This window comes from Notamacropus eugenii, chromosome 6, assembly GCF_028372415.1.
Source record: "Notamacropus eugenii isolate mMacEug1 chromosome 6, mMacEug1.pri_v2, whole genome shotgun sequence".
Classification (NCBI taxonomy): Eukaryota; Metazoa; Chordata; class Mammalia; order Diprotodontia; family Macropodidae; genus Notamacropus; species Notamacropus eugenii.
The window spans coordinates 27,669,608-27,692,487 of record NC_092877.1 but is presented as its reverse complement, the minus strand read 5'-3'; the positions used below and the strand labels follow the sequence as shown (position 1 = coordinate 27,692,487).

Sequence of the window (22,880 nt, the reverse complement as noted above, 5' to 3'; positions counted from 1 at the left end):
ATATGAACAGGCAGTTTTCAGAGGAATAAATTAAAGCTATCTATAGTCATATGAAAAAGTGATCTGAATCACTTGATCAGAGAAATGAAAATTTAAAGAACTCTGAGCCACCACCTCACATCTATCAGATTGGCTAATATAACAGAAAATAAAAATAAAATGATAAATGTTGGTGAAGATGTGGGAAAATTTTGACACTATTGTATTATTAGTGGAGTTGTGAGTCGATCCAACCATTCTGGAGAGCAATTTCAAACTATGTCCAAAGGGCTATCAAACTGTGCATAACCTTTGGTCCAGCAATTACACTACTAGGTCTGTATCCCAAAGAGATCATAAAAAGGGAAAAGGACCTACATGTACAAAAGAATTTATAGCAGTTCTTTTTGTGGTGGTAAAGAACTGGAAATTGGGGGAAAGCTCATCCATTGGGGAATGACTGAACAAGTTGTGGTATGTGAATGTAATGAAATACTATTGTTCTTTAAGAAATGATAAGCAGGCAGATTTCAGGAAAAACTGGGAAGGCTTACATGAACTGATGCTGAGTGAAGTGAGTAAACCCCTCCAAAAAACGTTGTATACAGTTTCAGCAACTGATCATTGTGCCATGATCAACTATGATAGACTTAGTTCTCCTTCGCAATTCTTAGCAATATAATGATCCAAGACAATTCCAAAATGATGGAAAATGCTATCCACATCTAGAGAAAGAACTATGGAGTCTCAATGCAGATCAAAACATGCTATTTTCACTTTCTCTCTTGTGGGTTTTCTCTTTTGCTCTGATTGTCCTTTCACAAAATAACTCCTGTGGAAATGTGTTTAACATGATTTCACATGTATAACCCATATTAGATTGCTTGTTATCTTGGGAGAGGGGAGGAGAGAGAGAGAGGAATGAAGGGAGAAAGGTTTTGAACACAATCTTGTAAAGGGTGTGTGTTAAAAGCTATCTTTTCATGTGGTTGGAAAAGAATAAAATACCATCTATTTCCAGTTTCTTAGAATGTAGGAACAAGGGTGAATGATCTCTTATGAAGAGGACTGCAAGGGCTATGATATACTCAGCAGAAGACTGAGTTTACTTAAAGCAAGGAGGTAAAATATTGATCGAAAATTAAGGGAATAAATGAATGTTTATTGGCAACAGAGTCAGGTTTCCAAAGAGCACAATGGAATGTGCCACAATATTATCTTTGCGTATGTACTTTGCAAAGAACTAGGGAGAGGGACAGATGACTAGAATAAGGATGGGGTATCAGGAAAAGGTATTAGGGACTTTAAGTTTGCACCTAAGAAAATAAGACTGAATGACCAGAATTGGGGAACTGCATAATAGTAAGATATATTGATTTAGACTTCAACCTTGGCATAAATTAATTGATAGAGGATAAGTACAATCAACCTGACCTAACAGAATGTTAAGTATTTTGGTATGTGCCTCCATAAAGCATCTTCTCCAGATATGCTTCAATCCTATGTTTAAAATAATATAATTCTGGTCTTGAGGCTCTAACTGTTCTGGCTTAGGGTAGAGGAGAAGTAATGGCAGCTTCAGTGAATCATCTTCGCTTTTTACCTTGCAGATAAACTTCAGCTTGTAAATTGAAGGGAGTAGTTTTCAGGACATCAAACTCTTATATCCAGACTTTCTGGCTCAGGTCAGGGAAAGCTCAAAGAGCTTACACAAAAAAAATGGCCTTATAACCCTGGTCATTTTATAGATTATCAGAAATGGTGTCCTTTGAATAATATTTATTTATGACTATGCATATACATAATATGTGTGTACACATGTATATGTATGTATGTGTATGCAAATTTGTACATATACTTATACATCTTTCCAGTGATGGGACCAGGAGAGAACATATTAACATTCTTTGCCTTAACATTATCCATTAAGGAATATCTTTTGTCACATTTTTCTTGAAATTCTTATCTTTTCTCTCATTCATAAGTATGGCCATTCATATAATTCAAGCTGTTTCTCTGAATGATTAGTTATTGAGATCTACCCTTCTGAGAAGGAGATACCAGCTCCTAAAGACTACGAATTTAAGGATTCACTCCCCCTGCTGGCCTAGAAGAAGTCCTCATTTATTGACCTTCAGAATGTGGTCCAAGGCCAAATTGTTTTTTTGAGGTTTCCCCCCAAATACATACAGTATAAGGATTTTATATACATAGTGAAGTGTATCGATAATTTACTTCTTGACCTGCAGATATCTGTTTTCATAGCATATTTTAAATGAAATAGGTCTCTTCACATTTTATTTTCTTCCAATTGAAACTGAAAGCCTTAGCTGAATGCTTACACACAGCTCAGTTCTATGAGGGCAGCACAAATTTAAGAAAAAAAGTGTAATTCAAATATGTATCAACAGAGTCTGTTAAAGTCTTCCAGGTTTTGCATTATTAAAAATATCACCAGTGTTTTATTTCTAGAGAAAGCAACAGCTTGTGGGAATAAGGCACAAAGTCACAAATCAGTCCAGCATCTCATCATCTTATCTTAGGAAAACGCTTTGAATTAGTAAGGTTTAGAATCCCACATGTAAAAGTCATATGTATTTAATGTAAATGAACTTGTTAATAGCAGTTATAAGTAGAACTCGGCAATATTTCCAATTTTACCCTATTTTCTTTCAGAGATTGCAACTAAATCTATTTACAAAATAATTACTGGGTTTGCCCACATTAAACGGTAAAACCAAGCTAGTCTCTTTGCCTCCCAGCATGCCGCAAACCCAAGTGCAATATATTGTAATCTTCCCTCACTGCAACAGGGTCAGGATGGGCTGGCGTCAGCCTGCTGGGCGAGACGTGGGAGACGAGAAGTAACTTGTCAATTTTTAATAAACTCTTCCTTCCTCTCCAAGTCAACTGCACCATTCTCTCAGCAAACCAATGAAGTAATGACATCTTTCTAGTTGGTTTCCATAGCATCCATTCCTAAAGAGTCCCAGGATGGTCTTTTGGAAGGACTGTCCTTCCACCTCCACTAGAAAGTTGGCAGAGCAGCGGACTCATAGAACCTTTCCCTTCGCCCTACGTGCTCTGCCTGTGGTCCTGAACCCAGGTGGCGACTCCAGATGGGCGGGAGCTGTCCCCAGTGCTGAAAAACTCCAGTGCTCCATCCAAAATTAGACCCGTTTATCTCACTAAATTACGTTTTCGCTTTTCATTGATTCTGGTTCCAGGGAGCATCAAGTCCTCTCTCCATCTCCACTCCACGCTACTGCATATGTGAATTGCTCCCCGTGAAGGGAGCAGAAGCTCATTTGTGAAGATGATACCTTAGGGTTGGTACTGTCCACCTGAGGGCTAAAACCACCCATTAGTTCTTTCTCAAGCTACTCTGCTACAGAAGAGGACTGATACTGCTATTATCTTCGCTTTTGCGATTATAGAAGAGATTCCTGATTTCCTCTATTTTAAAATCCTGCAGCTTTTGCAAAGAGCTTCAAAACCAGAATTATAAACAGTTTCCAAGTGGACTAACTTCCATCGAGAAAGACCTCTTCGTACCCGCCCAAATATCATGGCACTGCATACTTCCTCTGCCACCGGATCCTCCCCTTCAAATAAGACTTTCTAATTGTGTCTAGCAACTCTCCTATTAGGAAAGCCGTAGGTTGCATGTTGCCGTATTCCGTTGTATTCCCTTTCTCTCCCTCCCTTTCACTCACATTCTTCTTCCCAGAGGCGAACCAATAGCCACTTCGCGGGGAAGGAAAGAGAGAGAGAGAGAGAGAGAGAGAGAGAGGAGAAAAAAAAAACACCTTAGCGATTAAGCCAATATGCGCAACCATCGTCTTTCATAGCTCAAGCCTAGTACACACCAGGATTCACTGCTGCAGGGATGGAGTCGATAAAACAAAGGATTTTGACCCCTGGCAAAGAGGGGCTGAAGAATTTGGCTGGAAAATCTCTCGGCCAAATCTACAGGTAAGAGAAAACGATTCCCGCGTTCACTGGGGGTTCTTCCTGGAGAAACTGTCAGACAGGTTTCAGTTAACTGAAACCGTTTTGAGGGTTTGTAATTTGATCGGTAACATTTGTTTGGTTAAACATTGGGGCTCACCCAAGGTTGGCAAAAGAATGTGACATGGAAGCAATCTGTCTGGTGTGTGTGTGAGTGTGTGTGTGTGTGTGTGTGTGTGTTTTACCATCTATATGGAATGATTAGTGGTAGATACTTCTCCGATTTCCACTCCAGAATTCATCTCCTTTATAAAGGGGAAAGATTCTACACCCTACCAAAGGGCTTTCCCTGTGCTCTAATTGTTCGCTTGGAAAAAGCTTGAGTTAGATACCTTCAATGCAAAAAACATTAAGCCTATTCGATTAGTAATCCCCCAGGAGATCTTCCTTCTGCTTTTAAAAAAAAAATACACTAAATATACATATCAATAATTGATAGCTGGCCAATTTCTGGGTTTGAGACTGAAACAATTATGTATTTTTAAATTATTTATTCATCCTCTCACAGACATCAGTCTCTGGTATGGGGATGCTGAAAGGGTTTGCATTATGAAAAGAATAATCCTTTTGAATGGATAGAAACGATTTCGAAACCAACCCTCACTATAGTAACCTGGCCAATGATTCTTGTTACAACAGGTAACTCCAGCTGCCTCCTGAGAGATTGTTTTTGTATTCTTTTCTTTTTTTAAAGGATGTCTCTTTTATTGGAGTATTCTTCAGAGAAAGGAGATCCACCCCCTAAGGAGATAAGGCAGACAAAAAGAGACAGAAAGTGGACTTTCTGGTAGCAATTTCTTTTCAGATTTAGAAAGGAGTATATTTTAGGGAATAAATAGGAAGTTTTGAGAAAAGAAAGGAAAGGCGGGTAACTCAAATAGTTCCAGATCTTCCAGGGCCGGGTTGGCTCCACTTCTGGTCAGAACTTGCATCTATCTATGCGGCAACATTCCGCATTCTCCACTGCAATCCTACAATAACACTGAGAAGTGTTCATTCAGACATCTTCTATCAGGTACTGAGTCCACCAAAGGGGACCTTTTCCTCCAAGAGTGAAACTGTGCACTTGGAAGCTTTCCTTTTCTATGGGAAAGCTTGAATGGGGTGTGTGTGTGTGTGGGGGGGATATACAAAGCCTGTATTTTGCATCTATTACTTGAATATTCATTTTCGCTTCTCCAATATTATGACTTTTTAAAAAATCATTCTTAGATTTGGTTAAAAAATTTAGGATTAAGGGTCATTTAAAATATTAAACCATAAAGACTACCATGAATGTATTTTCAGGATGGAAAGGAATTTATGTTTTCATATATTGTGAAGGGCTTGAAAATCATTTTCCAAACGTTGCATTCTTTGAACCTATTTGATAATATCATGGATGTAATCACATATATTTAAACAACCACATATATGTATATGTGAGCATAGATATATGTCTATATAAATGTATACACTCTATGTATATATATATATACATACATACATACACACATATGAGAACGACCGAACTGATAAAATTTATTTCAAACAGAAAATATTGTGTTAAAGAAAAGGTTTCCTTTAAATATTTGAGACTATTACATCCTAACATTACTAAAAGATACTCCCTTTAAAGAGGGAGGGAGTGCCGTTGTCTAAAAAGAAATCTCATAGAGTAAACGCTCTGAAGAAAATGGTTATTACTCGAATGTAGGAAAGCATTTTAGCCCTTTGAGACAAATGCATTAATAGGATTCATTCCCAAAGGTCTGGAATTTTAAAATATTGATGACAATGGCATTTCCAAAGTGGTGCAGGGTCTGCATTGAATGCGGAAATGCTTTACGTACGATGGATTTTCTTTCAATGTGTATAGAGTTGCATTTGAATATCTAGAAAGGGCCCCATCACATTTCTCCCTATGTGTAATTGAGAAATGTGAATAATTCATTACAAATGTATGGGAGGTAGGTAGTTTGTTTTTTATTTTTGTCTATATATTTGAGGGGCCTTTCTCTTTCTCCCTCTCCCCACCCTCTCCCCGCCATCTTAAGAAAAGAAAAGACATATATAGGAAGAGAGCCAGGGCAAAATCTAGAATTTGAATTCACATGGCGGGGCTGATTCGAAGGAGAAAAGCTGAGCAGAGCTTGCTGCAGGTGTGACACACGAACCCCTGCATTGTCCTTCCCCCTTACAAATCTAGATTGAGGAAGGACTCGGCCCAGAACACTTTTGCTACTAGGAGCGTGGGCGTGGCTACGTCACCTCACGCCCAGAAAACCCGCATCCCTTTGGGAAAGGTCGAAGCTCCGCAGGGAAGTCAGAGGGAACTGTTGCTCTTTCAGGCCAGCTGAGATTTGAGCTCCTCGGTCTAAGGAAGACAGGAAATTGGTACTGAGAGTAGTAACCGAGAAGGTTCAGGGTATAAACGCTGAGGCAGAGCGAGAAAGAACACAAATGAAGTGGTTCAAAATAGGCACCACGGTACTCATCCCCAATTTCTCGGGTTTTCTTCCTTAGCTCAAATAACTCCTGTATAGAAAACAACAGGGAGATCACTCAGGAACTGGGGGTGGAATGAGGTTCAGGGATCAGAGAGGATTCAGAGCAGGAGACATCCTGTGTATCTGAGCCAAAGGAGCAGCAGGAGTAATTGGAGGCAGGGTAGGGTGGGATGTCTTTATTTGGGGAGCAAAGGTATTAAAATCGAAAGCCAATCGAATTTAATTCCGTTCAATTCAATGCTACCAGTATTGTTTAAACACTCACTGTGTGCAAGGTAAGGAAATTCTGGAGACAGAAAGCTAAAAATAAAGCAATTTCTCCTCTTACAGCTTTGCCTTCTGTTGGGGTTATAAAGTGGAAGAAAGGAAAGGAGCTTGATTAAAAATATTAGCTAGTGGGGCTCTTGGATTCTCATGTCAAGCCACCCCAATTCCTCCCCTCCCCCTCAGCTGCAAAAATCATTCCCAAGGGCTTCTTAACCTGGAGTATGAGAACGGTTTATAAAAAGACAAACTTTTTTTTTTTTTTTAGTATTTTGATAACTCTTTCAACACAACTGTTTCCCTCTGTAATCTTAAACATTTTATTTTTTATTTTAAAAACACTCTTCTGAGAAGAGGTCAATGGGTTTCATCAAGGGGTCCATGACAGAAACAAAAAATAGCGATCAAAAACAAGGCTAAGAAGCTCTGACTTCAGACAGATCACATCCCTAACCCTCAGAGAGCTTATACATGAAAGCACCCCTCCCCAATTCCACCCCGGAGAGGGCGCTAAGTGAACACAACCAGGAGACCATGAGGGTCAAACCCTGCACTGCTTCAGGGAGGTCACAATTGGACGCAGTCCCTAAAGCCTTCTGTCCTCCCTTTCTCCCCCTCCCCCATCCCGTTCGCTGTCCTACCCCGCTGCACTCCAGGGTACTCGAGAAGAAGCAAAAGACTGGGGAGACTATTGAGCTGACCGAGGATGGGAAACCCCTGGAGGTGCAGGAAAAGAAGGCGCCACTCTGCGACTGTACCTGCTTCGGCCTGCCACGCCGCTATATCATAGCTATCATGAGTGGCCTGGGCTTCTGCATTTCCTTCGGGATTCGATGCAACCTGGGGGTCGCCATCGTGGACATGGTGAACAACAGTACCGTACACCGAGGAGGGAAGATCATCAAGGAGGTGGGCGACTGTGGGGACACAGATCCCCTCTTCTCCTCCCTAACTTTTCTTACTTCACCAGGGGCCCCACCCCACGCCAACGCTATGATCACAACATCGTCAATTTAGAAAACTGAAAAGGATTTTAGGGTTCATCTAGAGGGAAACCCGGGCTCAGAGAGTGACTCTGCCCAAGATCATACAGGTCTTAATTAAACGGAAATGACCTTTGAATCTCTGTCCTGACTTCCCAATCCAGTGGGTTTTTTAAAAAGGGGGGAAAGTTGTCCTCATTTTTTGTGCTCACATATGAGAAGAGATCATATATAATATTACCGAATGGCAATGAGAATAGACCTATAAGTTTATTGGTAGAGGGAATTCCTCTACCAAAACAGATGGGCACCTTCTCTGCGATTTATAATCTTAGAAACTTGCTTGGCATTAAGTGACTTGCTCAAGTTCATTCAGTCAGTATAGATATTATTGGGACTCAAATATTATTATATTGGGACTCAAATATCCTACTGTTCAAAACATTACATAATAAAAAAAATAACTCCAGTATAGTTTTCTTAATTCTTACCATTGTACCTTAGGGGTTTCTTTTCCAAGACCATTGGACAGTCTCACCTATCTAGCCCTACTGTCAATCCTTAGGCACAGGAACAAAACTCTAGACCTTAAAAAGAGAGGACTCCAGGGGAGCTGTAGCTTTTCCACTGCTTCTAGGTCTCATAGAGAGAAGATGAGGTAAATCAGGATTTAAGCAGACTAGATGAGCCAGTTCACAGATCAAGCAGTTGACAAGTATTAACTGAGCTCCCTCTAGGTGCCAGGTATTAGGCTACCTTTTCAGAACCCAGACAAAAATGATATTTTGTCCTCAAGAAGTTTACAATCAAAGGGAGAGTATGTGTACACACACATACACACATACATGCAGAGATACACACATGCATGTATGTGCATGTAGACACATGTATATGTATGTATATAAACACATATGTATGTATATATATAAGTATAAACAAAATAGATGAAGCAAATAATCTTGGAGACAGCATGTGACTAGAGGGATTTATAATTGATGTTTGCTTTCAAGAATACACACCAGCTCTCCCAAGTACAAGCCATTTCACCCCCATCTGTTCGCCCTCGGCAACCTTAGGTCTACTAGTCTGGGATTGAGAGAGTTCCCAGAACATTTCGTTGTTGTTTTGGTTTGGTTTGGTTTTCCCCTGCGGAATGCAGGCTCCTATAGCTCTTTGTGTGAAAGTTTGGCTCTCATCTTTGACCTTCATACACCAGTTTCATTTATATTCATTCTAACTAGTATCCAGCTTCCTTCGGAGAAAAAACTGCCTCCCTTTGGGATCCTCCTATCTCCGGGTTTACTCTGTGCCCTGCCTCCCCCAACTGATCTGAGTCTGATCACCTCTGTTACCGCAGCTTTAGCCGCAGTTCCTGATTTTTGGATCCTCCTTCCTATATCTTATATCAGACCCATGTCACCCTCAGTTCAATTCACTCCAATTCAGCAAATATTTATCATGGCTCTGGGGTTGTAAAGTTAAGAATCCTTCCCCTGTTTCTCTATTCTAGGTTTCCTTCCCTTCGGATGCTCTCTTTCCCCGTACAATGTACCGATTGTAGGGAATCTAGAACTTCGCTGAACCCCCATCCCCAGAAATCTCCGCTTAGGTCTTTTAGCTGGCAAACAGCCAAACCTTTAGAGGAGAAACAAAAAAGGTACAGGCGTTTTAGGCTCCCTGGAGGCAGTGACACACTTTCCAAGAGCTAATCCCGGGTCATACTGCGCTATCGACCCCTGTATGTGCATTCACAACTCAAGGTGTAAAATGAATTATCAGACTCTCTGTAGTTCAAGTAAGCGCACTAACTTTTCCCCTATTTTTTCTCTTTTCTCCTGCTTCCTCTGGCCTTGGTAGAAAGCCAAATTTAACTGGGACCCGGAAACCGTGGGGATGATCCATGGGTCCTTCTTTTGGGGTTACATCATCACTCAGATCCCCGGAGGTTACATCGCGTCCCGCCTGGCCGCCAACAGGTAACTGCCTAGGTCTGGAAGACAGCCTGGGGTGTCTCTGGGGGTAGGGGAGAGTGTGTGGAAACCGGAGATCTTGGAGAAGCGAGGGGACGACCAGAGGGAGAGGGTCAGCAGGGATTAAGGAGCCCGGTGAACTACCCTCTACGCCTTTGCCCCAGCATTCTAGCCGTGCTCTATGGGATCTGGGTCTAGCTCGGGCCTCAGACCTTACAATCAGATTATAGGGTAGAAGCCCCAGCCTAGTCAGGGATAGCTGGGCGAAGGGAGGAGAGGGATGAATCTCAAAGGCTCTGGGTTTCATCCCATTGGGTGAAAACGACCTTGTTGAGATCTATAATGAACAGATTTCCCTAAACCCAACACAGCTAGAAGCACTGGGCAGCTGGCTGAGGCCAGGTTGAACGTGGGCCCCACGCGTGGATGTAGTGGAGTATTATTACAGTTATTGTTGATAATGTTGCTACAATCCCCAATAGCCTTCGCCTTCCCCCTCCTTCTTACTGGTAAAAATCAAGAGCTGAGTGTCGGCTCCTTAGCAAGTCAGGTTTGGGCAGCGGACGTGGGTCGGGCCGTTTGACCGGAGGGACAGACGAGCTCTCCTAGGCCTGGCAGGACAGCTGCCCGCGAAGCAGATGGTGCTCGGGATCTTAAGGCTTTGTTTCTATGGTGGCTGGCGAGCTTTCAAGCACCCGGGGTGTGATTCCACCTGTTAATTAGCTCCGCGGAGAACTGAGGGAAGACAGAAAGCATTCAGCTCAGTCCCCAGGGCCAGAGTGCCAGTCGAGGTCCTAGCGCCTGCTATGGTCAGCTCGACCCCGTCCTCCCCACCTAAATCGCCTAGTCTCTGGGGCTGTCCCTGAGTCTGGGAACCCAGGGACGGAGAAAAGCCTCAGGGCCCTGGAACAGCTGGTGGGGGGGCGGACTGCTGGAGACCTCGGGTTCGTTTTGGGGAGAGGAAAGGCATTCAGATTTTAACTGGTTTAAATTCATATATTAAGACAGAATTGTTGGGAATGAAGGGGAGAAAAGACTCGTTTTTGGATCTTCCTGTTTTAAAGCATTTAGGTTGATGCTTGCTTTGGAATCTGGATTCTAACGTTCCCCCAGTCCAAGGTTAGCTTACTCTCGTCTCCTCAAAAGCATCGCACTTTAAAGACGAACCAAAGTAACGTGAACGATCCCTCATTTACATCGCGATCTGAAGCTCACAGTGCTTTCCTCGTTAATTACTCAGGCTCTGTGTAGTAGCAGGATGCACAATTCACCTCTTTTCAGTCTCCGCAACCCCTAACCCTTGGTGTTTCTCACTCACAGTTGTGTTCACCTAAGATTTTAACACGATGATCAAGTCTTCCAGCCTCTGACAGCTCAGTTATCTCCTGGGCCCTGGGCGGGACTCCTGGAAATTTACTTGCGGCTTAGCAGGCAGAGGGCACTGATTTCAGGGGAGCCCTTCAGAGCAGCAAGAGGATGGAACAGATGATAGATTCATAAAGTTGACTCTGAATAATATCTATACCCAGATTGAACCCCTCCCCCACACAAGCTCACAGAGAGGAGACAGAGAAATGGAGACAGAGGCCAACCTCCCCACATACATGTAGTTCATGTATGAAAGTGGCCTTAGGTAGAAATCTTTAAGGGGAAAACTAATTTCAATGTACTTAATTATAAATTACAGAGCTCTTTTGATTTCAGTCTAGCTTATAGCATCCAGGGATTTTTCCCTGAAAAGAAAAACCTTGATTTTTTTTTCCATTTCTTGAAAAAAAAGTACTTAAAAATCTGCCTTTAAGTGCATTTTCCTTTCCTGGAACTACTTCTAGGTGCATGAGCAACTAAAGAGGAGATCTGATGGCAAAACAAAATAACTGGACCTTTAAGACTCCATCCAAAGTCAGAACCTTAAGCTTGCCAAATGTTAAAAGGCTAAGGTTTTCCTGCCAGCCAGAAACACCTGGGATTTGCCAAGTTTCCTCTCTTTTAAAGATGGGAGGTCAAATAGAAATCTCAAGTAAAATGCAACTTTGTAGCTTTCATTACAAATCACAACTAAAATGATATCAACTGTATATAGTGCTTCAGGGTTTAGAAAGTATTTTAATACATTATCTCATTTGATCATCAAAACTACCCCATGAAGGAAGATGCTGAAATTATCCCCAATTTTACAGATGAAGACCCTATGATTCAGATAATAAGGAACTTGCCCAAAGCCATCAACTGCTAGAAAAGTGTCTGAGATATGACTGGATGCAAGTCTTCCTAGGTTCCAAGTCCAGTACTATTCATTATGCTTCATGGCTTCTAGTATGCAGTATGTTTAATACTGATCCATTCTCTAAGATCTTTGGCATAATTTCCTTAATAAAAGAGGGGGTGACTTAAAGCTATGATTTATATCAATTTTCTTATTTTTTACATCAATATTTGCCTGATATTTTTAACATGAACTGCCTCTGGTTGTTCAGAAAGCTTGATAATATGTAATCAATTATTAAAAAGCACACATTATAAGAGAAATAGCTTATATAAGAAATAGAGAAAAAGAATTGCGTTCCTTATCTGGAGAGCTATTCTGAAGTTGTGAGATTCAGTTCAAAACTAGTTTTGTATCAACAGATATTGTATACCCATCCAAAATTGTTTTTTCCTGGAAACTATCTAAAAATGGCACAAGATTCCCCTTGGCTAGGATACTAGGGACAGATTCCCTCTCCTAGGTGCAAAATAATCTCCCTTTGGAGGCTGTTTTTCTTTGTGTCTTCAGGCATACAATCCCGAAGTGGAGGAACTGAGGTGTTTGGAGAGAAAGCATCAAGGGAAAGGTGCTCAGTGACTATGCCTTCTCATGTTCTTAATGAAGAAAAACCCAATCAATAGAGCTTTCTTTCTATTGGCTGGGTCCAAAGCAGTCCCATACCTAGTTACAATTAAGGTTGCTGGCTTATTGGCTAGGTAGGTCAGAATCCACACCACGTTTCTAATTTATGAGGTTGAAAGGCTGGGAGAACTGAGGAAAGAGTGAGTCCCCACAGAAGAATTCTTGCATCACTTTCTTCTCTGTTGTTTTTAAAGTGATATTACATACTTCCAGTGGCAGAACTGGTCATCATGATGGTGGTGTATTTTATTCAGTAGGGGGGAAAATTAGTCATTTTGATAAATGATGTTGGAAGATTGTTTTGTTTTTAAGTGGGGGAAAGGGGAGCCCAGCATATTTGGTATTTCTAAAAAAGAAAAATTTATTTTGATACAGTTATACAATCAGGGTTAATCTGATTTATTTGTTTTTTAAAGTGCAAAATTCCTAAGCAGACATTTTGAGGAATTGTAAGGACATCTGTATTTCAGAACTGGAGTCATATTAGATCTGGAGGGGAATTTAGATGTTATCCTGCCCCAAACCTACATTTTACAGTATTGATTCAATGCTTATTATTAAGTATCCATAATGTGGCAGACACCAGCCCTGGAAATGTAAAGACAAAACCACAACAGTGTCTGACTTCAAGGGGCTTACATTCATATTCCTTTTCTGTCATGATGACCAATCTGAGAGGTGTGAGGTGATACCTCAGAGATATTTTTTGTGCTTCTCTAGTCAATTGTGATTGAGAGCCTTTTTTCATGTGACTATTGAAGGAGAAGTCACCTGCTTCAATCCCTTCCTTCTCCAAATGGGGCAAGTCCTAGAAAGAAGTGATTTGTTTAAAGTCACGTAATTAGACAGCACTGAAATGGATACTAAAATCTGGGTCTTCTGACTCATATTCCAGTGCTTTCCTATTTGCAAATGCTATCTTGCTAAATTTATAGCAGTCACTGCACGGGCCAAGTACAAGCAAAGGGACTTGTTCTAGTGAGGTAATCAGATGTTGCAGTTTTCAGAAGGGTGAGCAATAAATACAGAAAGAGTACATATCCAAAAGGGTATTCTGTAAAACAAGTGATGCAAATGGAATTTTAGTGTTTTCTACTATGCTTCTTTTGCATCTTTGCAATGACAATCTTATAGTTCATTAAATGCAACAGACCAGTACAAAGTACAATGTCAAATTAAAAACAAATAAATAAATAACGAATCCAAACACTTGTGGGTCTGTAAGATGAAATCCCATATCTCTATCATCTCAATCTATCTACCTATTCATCTATCTACCTATCCTAACATCTATCATCTATCTATCTGTCCATTCATCTATCTACCCTGTCATCACTATCTCTATCCATCTGTCTAGCAGACACCTAAACATGAACGATCTGCCTTAGTTTCCTAATATGTAAAATGGGAATGATATGACCACTTCTCTCTGTGGGTCGTAGTAAGGACAAAATGAAATAATAGTTTCAAAGCACTTTGCAAAGCTTAAAGTATGCTGTATAAATGTTAACTATTATGATTCATTCAACCAGCTCTGTTTTTGTTTTTAATCTGATTTCAACATTTACAAACATAAATGGGAAATTTCCATTGCAAAAAAAATTGCCTGTTTTCAAGTGTCAGATTACTACTTTATTAAATTATCTTTTCAGCCACATTATTCACCATTGAAATGAACGTCCATTGAAAATGCTCTACATCTCATTTGAAGGCTTTTAAAGAGCAGCCTTGATATGGCTTCGTTTCAGCACCTAAAGTTCATGGACAGTCAATATTTCTGTGTTATTCTTCTAAAATACATGTATGTCATCTTTAGGCTCTGGGCAGGCAGACATAAAATATTAACCCAACTGAGAAAATTCATCCAAAATTGGAGTTGAATTTCCCTGTTAAAGGCTAAAATTATTTTGCTTTTGCTGTTACTTAAACAAGATTTCGTCTCTTAGAGGGGGCAGTGTGTTATGGTGGACAGAGAAATGTCCCTGGAAGTGAGGAGACTTAGATTCAGATCTGACCTTCACACCTACTGTTTGTGTGACAGGCAGTGTGACTCTAAATAAGTTTCTTAGCCATTCGGTGTTGTAGGTCAAAAGTCAAACACATGACTCACCTCCACCAGCACTCCCCAGTATGACACCAGATGAAAATATAATTGGGAACTATTTAACAAAATAAATAAAAATTCAATAAAATATAGTTGATACTAACACATGGTTTTCTAAGTCAAAATACAACTTCAGTGACCCCTCTGTATGCTTTAGTGTCTCCTATTTTGATCTACTGCTCTAGGAAGCTCCGATTCCAAGCTGTAGAGAAGGTGTTGACCTACTTATAGGCAGAGCACATTATAACAATGAAATCACAGGTATAGTCCCTACAACTTTAGTTTACAAGGCCAATGTTTGCAGTTAGGGTGCATTTTATGGTCCTAATTCAGCTTTTACTTTGAGTAAAGACCCCTCCCCCCCACACACACCAGATTACCAAAGGATCATAGAATTGAATCTGGAAGGAATGCCAGGGGGCATTTAGTCTAGTCCTTTTATTTTACCTAGAAGGAAACTGAGGCCCAGAGAAAGTGGTGGCTAACCCAAGGTCACACAGTAAGTAGCAATTCTGGGATTCAAACCCTATTCTTCTGACTCCAAACTCCCAGCATTCTTTCTTACCTGAAGGAGATGCTGAGATGGTGATGCTTGAGGCAGGATTACTGACTTTCTGTGATGATGTGTGGTACCTGCATACTCTTAAATATCTTGCCAGTCCATTTCATGCTTACCTCCTTTATAGCACTTCAGTTAGTATTATTGGGCTTGTATCCTATCACAACTCTGTAAGGTGTAGGTATTGAACAACAGTTATGGATGTCATTGGTGACTTTTGACAGATTAGGAAACTGAGGCTGAGGGAGGGTCCACTGATTATCCCATGGTCATCTAGGGAGTATCAAAGGAGTGATTCAAGCCTAGGCTTTCCTGATTTCAAGTATGGCACTCTATCTAAGACAACATATTTTCCCTGAGCTGCATGAGTGACTACCATCTAGAGAATCTCAAATCCAGGGGAAAAATCCAAGAATTAGAGAGGGAAGCTTTTAATGGCCCCAAAGGGACCAACAGGGTTTGTGTTGGGAGCAACTGGGACATTGAGCCATTTGTAAAATACATTGGATTTTAAACTCTTTTGGCCTCTTTATCCTCTTGAAAAATCATGAGAGACATTTCTTTTCTTGACTCTTAAAAAAAGTCAAACCAATAGGAAAACAGACTAAGATTTTGTCTTTTACCTGAAGAAGAACATGGATTCTATGGACCTTGTGCCTCTTTGTACCCTCCCCTGAGATTCCTGAGCCTTAAGAATGTGTGGGTATTGGTGACCTTTTGTTGGAAAAAGAAACATTTTATCAAGTCCTGATTTAAAACCAATATTTCCCTATCGCTAGATTCATATGGAAAGTCATGTGTCCCCTACAATAAACATGAAAGTCCATAAATTTAAAAGTCAATTAATAATAAGTATTTACATTTTAAAAAATAAATAAAAATTTCAACAACTTGAGTAAATGTAGCCTTCCAGGCACAGCTATTGTCATAAAATCCATTCAAGAAGAACAACATAGGGATTTTGAAAGAGATATAGGTGGAAATTCTATCCATTTCAAGGCCAAAATAAAGAAAGTTTATAGTGGTGGCTGTGTACATACAGATAATTGTCTGCTTTATTTGGTGTGCAAAGGAGTGAAGAGAAAAAAATAAACTAGATTTCTTTATAAAAATAATACAGTATTTAGGCTTCTAATCAAACAGACTTATTCTCCATTTAAATTGAGAAATAACATCTCCTAAAAAACAACGTTCCCTGGATCCTTACCCTTGTGTCTGGCAAACAATTCTGAAATCCCTTTGTGTGTGAAAAGAACCCAGGCAGCTAACAAAAACTAAAGGAGCAAGGGTTGGCATTCTCCTCTGGATGAATGAATTTCACCCACATGTGGGGTCAGAGGTAACCGTATCTCTCTGCTTATCTGCCTAATCTGTCTATCTGTCCATGATCTATAGATAGAGTCACTTCTCACCTCGGAAAAATCAAATATATGAGATTCCAGTCTGGCTCACCATCTTTCCAAGAAGAGAAAGACCCTGTTGGACCCTTATCCCCATGCTTTGCCTTGCCTGTGTCAGATGATGAACTAAGCCTAGCCCACTAGCCCACTGAGGTGGAGAGGCTCCTAGGGGCTGGCACATGCCTCTGTCCTTTTTTGTTTCCCTCCCCTCTCGTTAGGCCTGCATACGTTTGGCATTGCAGTTTAGAAGTCTTCCTGGCAGCCTCCCAGGGGTATGGAGAAGTCTGGGGGGAGGGGTATGTCAGGTGGGCAGCTGGTGGAGTGATTCGCCCCATGCCATATGTCACTGTTGGGGCCATCTATTTTCTCTGTCATGGGTGATGAAGTCATTTTTACAACTTAATGATGCACCAAGGGACCCAGAGTGCTGTATTTGTGCATGTGCATTTCTTTTTTTAATATAAGAGTCGGGCATCAGATGTGGCAAAATGAGGAATAGAGAGGCCCCTGTTTGATTAGATTAAGCAGCAGGGTATAAGCCTGCTCCAATCCACCCTCTGGGAGAGGCTTAGCTTTCTACTCAAGGTCACATACATCAACTCCACATTAAGCTACAATGGAAATAGATGGATATCATCTTTTAAAATAACGTATCACCCATGTTCTTGTCACTTTTCAGAATAAGTCTCCATGGGGGCAGTGATTCATCCGGGGCATGAAGGTGTTGGGACTGTGGGCCAATCAAGTGTGTAAATAGGAATCTCATGAGTTAACTCACCATGGGCCACACTGAATAAGAATGTTCTCAAAAGGTGCAAAACTCAATAGATGGTTAGCCTTTGATTTTTCTCCAGTGCTGGCTGATCAATCTTTAATCCCAGCATGCCTCTCCCAGTGTTAGCTACTAATTTAGGCATATACGATTCTCCTTACCAAGGCTAGTGAACCATAAGTTAAACTCAGTGAGAGATAGGGAATATGAAATAACCTTAAGTCATAGAGATTTTGTTCAGCAATGGGCAAAACTAAAAGCCTGTGGTCTTTTACATAGCATTTCCCATCTTCTCATCTGATACACCAAAGAAAAATAAGAATGTGACTATCTGTTTTTTAAAACTTGAATGTTCCCAATGATATCAGACTTTGATGTGTCACTTGCCACTGAGGAAATGGTTAGAATACCAAAAATTCCAAATAGATTCCCAATCTTTTCGTATTACAGAGAGTTTCTCTAATAAATTAATACATTCAACCCTTACTTCACAGGGCTAACAGATAGAAACACTCGGGGAAAACCTGAGCATTTGCCAATTTTCATGCCTGGTGAAATGAATGGAAAAGAAAACCTTAGATTTTTTTCTGGTCCAAATCCTGGCTCTTTCACCTATCTGTGGCTTTGGGCAAGCCACTTCACCTCCTGGGCCTCAGTTCTTTCCTTTGTAAAATAATGAGACTGGATTAGATAGTGTCTGAGGTCTCTTCTGGCTTTAAATCTATGAGCTAATTTGTGAGAGGAAATTTTAAGTCAGTATTTCTACATACAAGTTACATTCCTTGACTTCTGTCCTCCCTTGGTTCAGTTGTTCAAATCTGACCAGGACTCACTTTCATACTAGGGAGATATTTTAAATATATTAAATTCTGTTTCCAGTTGTAGAATCACATATTTAAATCAAAGCCATTTGACTTTGATTCATCTTAGATAGCATTTTCTTGTTTCAATTCAGTAGTTTTAAATATACATATATAACATGTATGCACATATCTATATCTATCTATATGTATGTACACACACACACATGTGTGTGTGTGTGTGTGTAGTTTAGGCCTTAAAAGGAAGACAAATAAAGAAACCATCTATTTTTGATCCTAGAGAATAGATGATGAAACACATCGTCCTCCTTTCAGGTGTGCTGTGGGTCCAGAATGTTGCATACATTGTTAAAAGGGTTATTGCTTTACCATTTTTCTTCTTTATATGTGAGAGCTTAGCTTGGGAGTATGTAGTGTCAGGGGAGGGGAATAAAGATGAAAAAGCAATAGCTTGTTAAGATAAAAATTAATGTTTAGTGCCTATTTGCAGTAGGAGGGTTATTTTTGGTTTGTTTGCTTGTTTTATAAAAAGTATGATTGAATTTTCTGATCACAACAGTTTAGGATTCATTTTTCATTTGGCTGGATGTCTCTTATTGGAAATGTGCTGTCGAAATGTTTTTGAGATCTACACATTTTTCCAGTAATTGACTTCATTCAAGCCTTTGTGTGATAATCACTTTCATTTCTAGGCAATGATTCTCAGTACAAAGTCAGATTTTTCCTTGATGCATGACCATCCTATTCAAAATTACATACTCTCATTGGAAAGAAATAGAACCAGTAACAGACACCATTTTATTGTCATCATTGATAATGATAAGAGTAAGATCATCGTTAGGTGGAAAGAGATGAAGTAAAATTCTTCCCTGTTGTCTTGCTTGCCAGAGGAGTTCAGTGAAGCCACAGTGGACAAGCTTGCCTCCTAATATCTTAAAACAACTATAAAAAGCAGCTTTTTTCTACCTATGCAATAGCCAGTAGAAAGATAAAGTATAAAAGAATAATAGGACAGGGACTTAACCTACAACCATTTTTATCTGAATCCAAAAAAAAAAAAAAAAAGGTAAGAAGTGGTATGAAAAAAATGATTGTACTTTATTGTCTTTAAAAATGTGAGAAATGACAAATTCCTATATTATATAAAAGGATCTCAAAATATTCTTGAGAAATCAACTGGAAATGCACTGGAATTAGAGCATTATTACAAACAGAATTGCTGGCCCACAGTGGTCAAGTCATAACATCGATCCATAAAAAGTAAGAACAATCAATTTAGTAGATGTCACCATATCAAATACTCATTGTCTTTAAGCTAAATGGGATAGAAAGCTCTCAAAACATGAAGATTTAGCGGAGGAGAACAAAGCAAGCAGAGGTCCATATCATTTCTATTGTCCTATGTGCTACTGGAGTTGTTAGAAAGATTCTCTCAGTGAGACCTGCAGAAAAATCCTAATGTATTTGTTCAATTACAAAAGTCATTCATTTTCTCCACCTAAACAATAGTCTGTAGTGTGTGAAATTTAAAAGCATAATGGTAGAATAGTGGCTTGGTATTGGACCTTTTTATTTGAATTCTACTGAACAAGATGAATGATAAAGGGTTTTAAGATATCACATACATTACGCTATTTGAGTTTCATAATAACCCTCTAAGAGGTTATTATATTGGAGGTATAATATGTTATTCCCATTTTCAGGATGATATGGATAAAAGTAAAAGGTCTTAAAATTTTAGAAGTGACTAATAATTGCTTTAGAACAAGAGAGAGGTGATTTGTGTAATGTAAGAAGATACTGAAAACATTCTTTGGTAAACTACATTGTTACAAAGCAAATTTAATGGCTGGTGTTTAGAGAAATAATGAACAGGTGCCTGATAGCATTTCAATGGATTGCTAAATTCAGTTAAAATAGATATAAGAAAAAAACCTAAAATAGTATTTGAATATTTACTTCCGATCACTTGAAACCAGATAGAAACATTATTACTAGGTTATCCTGAAAAGCAACAGCCTTGCTCCTTTCCCTGAATCCCCCTCAAACCAGGTTAAGATGAAGGATTTTAGATAGTAGCTTCCAGAGAGGGAAAATGCAGAGTCACATAATGCTCTGACCCTAACCAAAGAACAGAAAGGGGAGCAAAATTTGCTCTGAGGTAGACTACATGTGTAGTGTCAAATTTAATGAGAAATGGGGGTCACTTATCTATACACATCATGATAATAGCTGACTTTTGTATATCACTTTCAGAATTCCTATATATAGCTTATTTGTGTATATTTATATGTTGTCTCCCCAGAAGATTATAAACTCCTTGAGGTCTTTTGCTTCTTTTTTGTATCCTAAATTAACACAGTCTCTAGAACACAGCTAGCTTTGGCAAATTTTTATTGATTAATTGATTTGCAAAACATGTTAAACATCTACTTCATTTGAACTTCCTACAACTCTGAGGCTAAGGCTATTACTCCACTTTTTTACAAATGAGGAAACTGAGGATGAGAAAATTTAAGTGACATGTGCAGGGTAATACATCTTGGAGGAGAAGAGTCAGAAAGACTTTTCACGACCTTTATAGAGCTAAACTTATGGTCCTCTATTCCTACATGAGGCTGAGGTGATGCAACAGATAGATTGCTGGACATAGAATCAGAAAGATCTGAGTTCAACTTTGCCTTCCCATAGCTGCTAGCTGTGTGACACTGAGCAAGTCACTTACCTCTGCCTCAGATTTCTCATCTGTTAAATAGGGATAATAATAGCACCTACTGTGAGAATAATATGAGATGCTATTTGTAAAGCACTTTGCAAACCTTAAGGTGCTACGTGAATATCCTAGTTACTATTATTCAAGACTAGTTATTCCTAACTCCTAGTCTAGTGATCTATCCACTACATTGTGTTGCATCATGGTACAGAATGATGGACTTCTCACTGGATACTCTTAAATGTAACATTGAAAAGCTCATAAAAATTACCGATTTAGGTGCTTGGAAGATAGTGACAATAATAATAATTTACACTTAACATTATATTTATGGCTGTGCAGTGCTTTAGTTTACCAAATGTCTTCACACATTATGCCATTTAACTTTTATTTATTATCAATCAAAACACAAGTATGTAATAAGCTTCCGCTCACTAGTCACCGTGGGGATCCAAAACTCCAAATGAAACAATCCCTGCTGGCAAGAAACTTATGTTTATCTGAGGAGACAAGATGTATATACAGAATAAATGCAAAGCAATTTGGTGGGGAGGAAGGCACTAGTAGTTTTGGGCCTCAGAAAAAGGGTCAAGATACATGCCATGGATAGAGCTTTAAAGGGAATGAGATATTCTAAGAGGCTGAGGTTAGGTGACAGGGTCACTGGTGCAACGGCTCAAAGACTAGAGATGGAGAGTCATGTCCAAGTGGGAAATGATGAAGGTCTGAACTTGTGTGTTTTGCACAGTCCATTAAAGCTAGAGAATGCTTTAATTTCATTTGTCCTTAGGTAGCACCAGATAAAAGGAAAATTAAGACTGCAAAACAACCATGATATAATATTCTCAACCATGATAAATATTTATAGGTGGTAAATCTTGTCAAGGGAACAATCCATCACCTATTTAATTTTGGAAGCAGACCACAAGACATTACTTTTTCCAAGAGTGAAAAGTAATTTTTTTGATGGACAGAAAGCCCAATGGGAGTTGAATTTAGAAGATTTTGCAGGGTTGTTTGGAGGAGATGATGATGGGGCCAAAGTGGGCCATGTACTTGAACTCATCAACCATCTCAAGTGAGGATTTATCCACAGGAGTATTCTGAAAGCTTGTCCAGGGCTGTTGATCTGTGCTTACTCTGAGTCTTATAAAGACATAAAAATACATAGAACAGCAGTCTGTCCCCATTTAAAAAACTCCCTCAGAAAGGAATCATTAGCGGACTAAAAATCCTCCATTGGGATGGAGATATAAACAAAAGTGATCTCTCTTGAACTTGTTCTATACCAGGGACAGTAGCAGCCCATGGTCCTTCCATCCTCTATTTAGTCCTATGATAGGTATAATTATCAATATTTTTTAGTGACTTGCTGCCCATCATTTCATATCAAGTGTTTTAAGCAGTAAGAGATGGATACATTAAGAAGCCAGAATCCCTTCTAAATGGGAGAAAAAAATATTAGCCATAGACTTTCAAAGGGAATAATTCACTTTAATGTATAATGGTGGAAGATGTGTGGCCATGTCTTCTGGCAAAATGACTGCATAGTCGTTCATATCATAGAATTAGATCATACAAGGCTTTGGTCCTGCCCAGATGAAGGAAACCTAGAGGGATGAGAATAAAGGTAGTGAGGTGATATCCATAGTGAGATAACCAGGTGGCACAGTGGCTGGAGTGCTAGACCTGGAGTCAGAAAGAAGTGAGGGCATATTCCATTTACTAGCTATGTGACCCTGGGCAAGTCACTTAACCTCTATCACCTCACCTGTAAAATCATGATAATAATAGTGGTTACCTCACAAAGTGACTGTGAGGATCAAATGAGATATACTTGTAAAGCACTTAGCATGGTAGTCGGGCACACAGTAGGTGCTTAATAAATACCTAATTCTTTACTTCATATACATTTATTTCAGTGG

General features: G+C 39.6%; 1 protein-coding gene across 1 annotated transcript in view; it reads left to right on the top strand.

The window, feature by feature from the left end:
• The first annotated feature begins 3,868 nt into the window (after positions 1–3,868).
• Positions 3,869–22,880, top strand: part of SLC17A6 (solute carrier family 17 member 6) — a 57,985-nt gene continuing 38,973 nt past the window's right edge. Inside the window, exons 1-3 of the mRNA XM_072621950.1 lie at positions 3,869–3,954; positions 7,400–7,652; positions 9,584–9,702. Coding sequence (XP_072478051.1) covers positions 3,869–3,954; positions 7,400–7,652; positions 9,584–9,702 — 458 coding nt within the window. The remainder of the gene's footprint in view (positions 3,955–7,399; positions 7,653–9,583; positions 9,703–22,880) is intronic.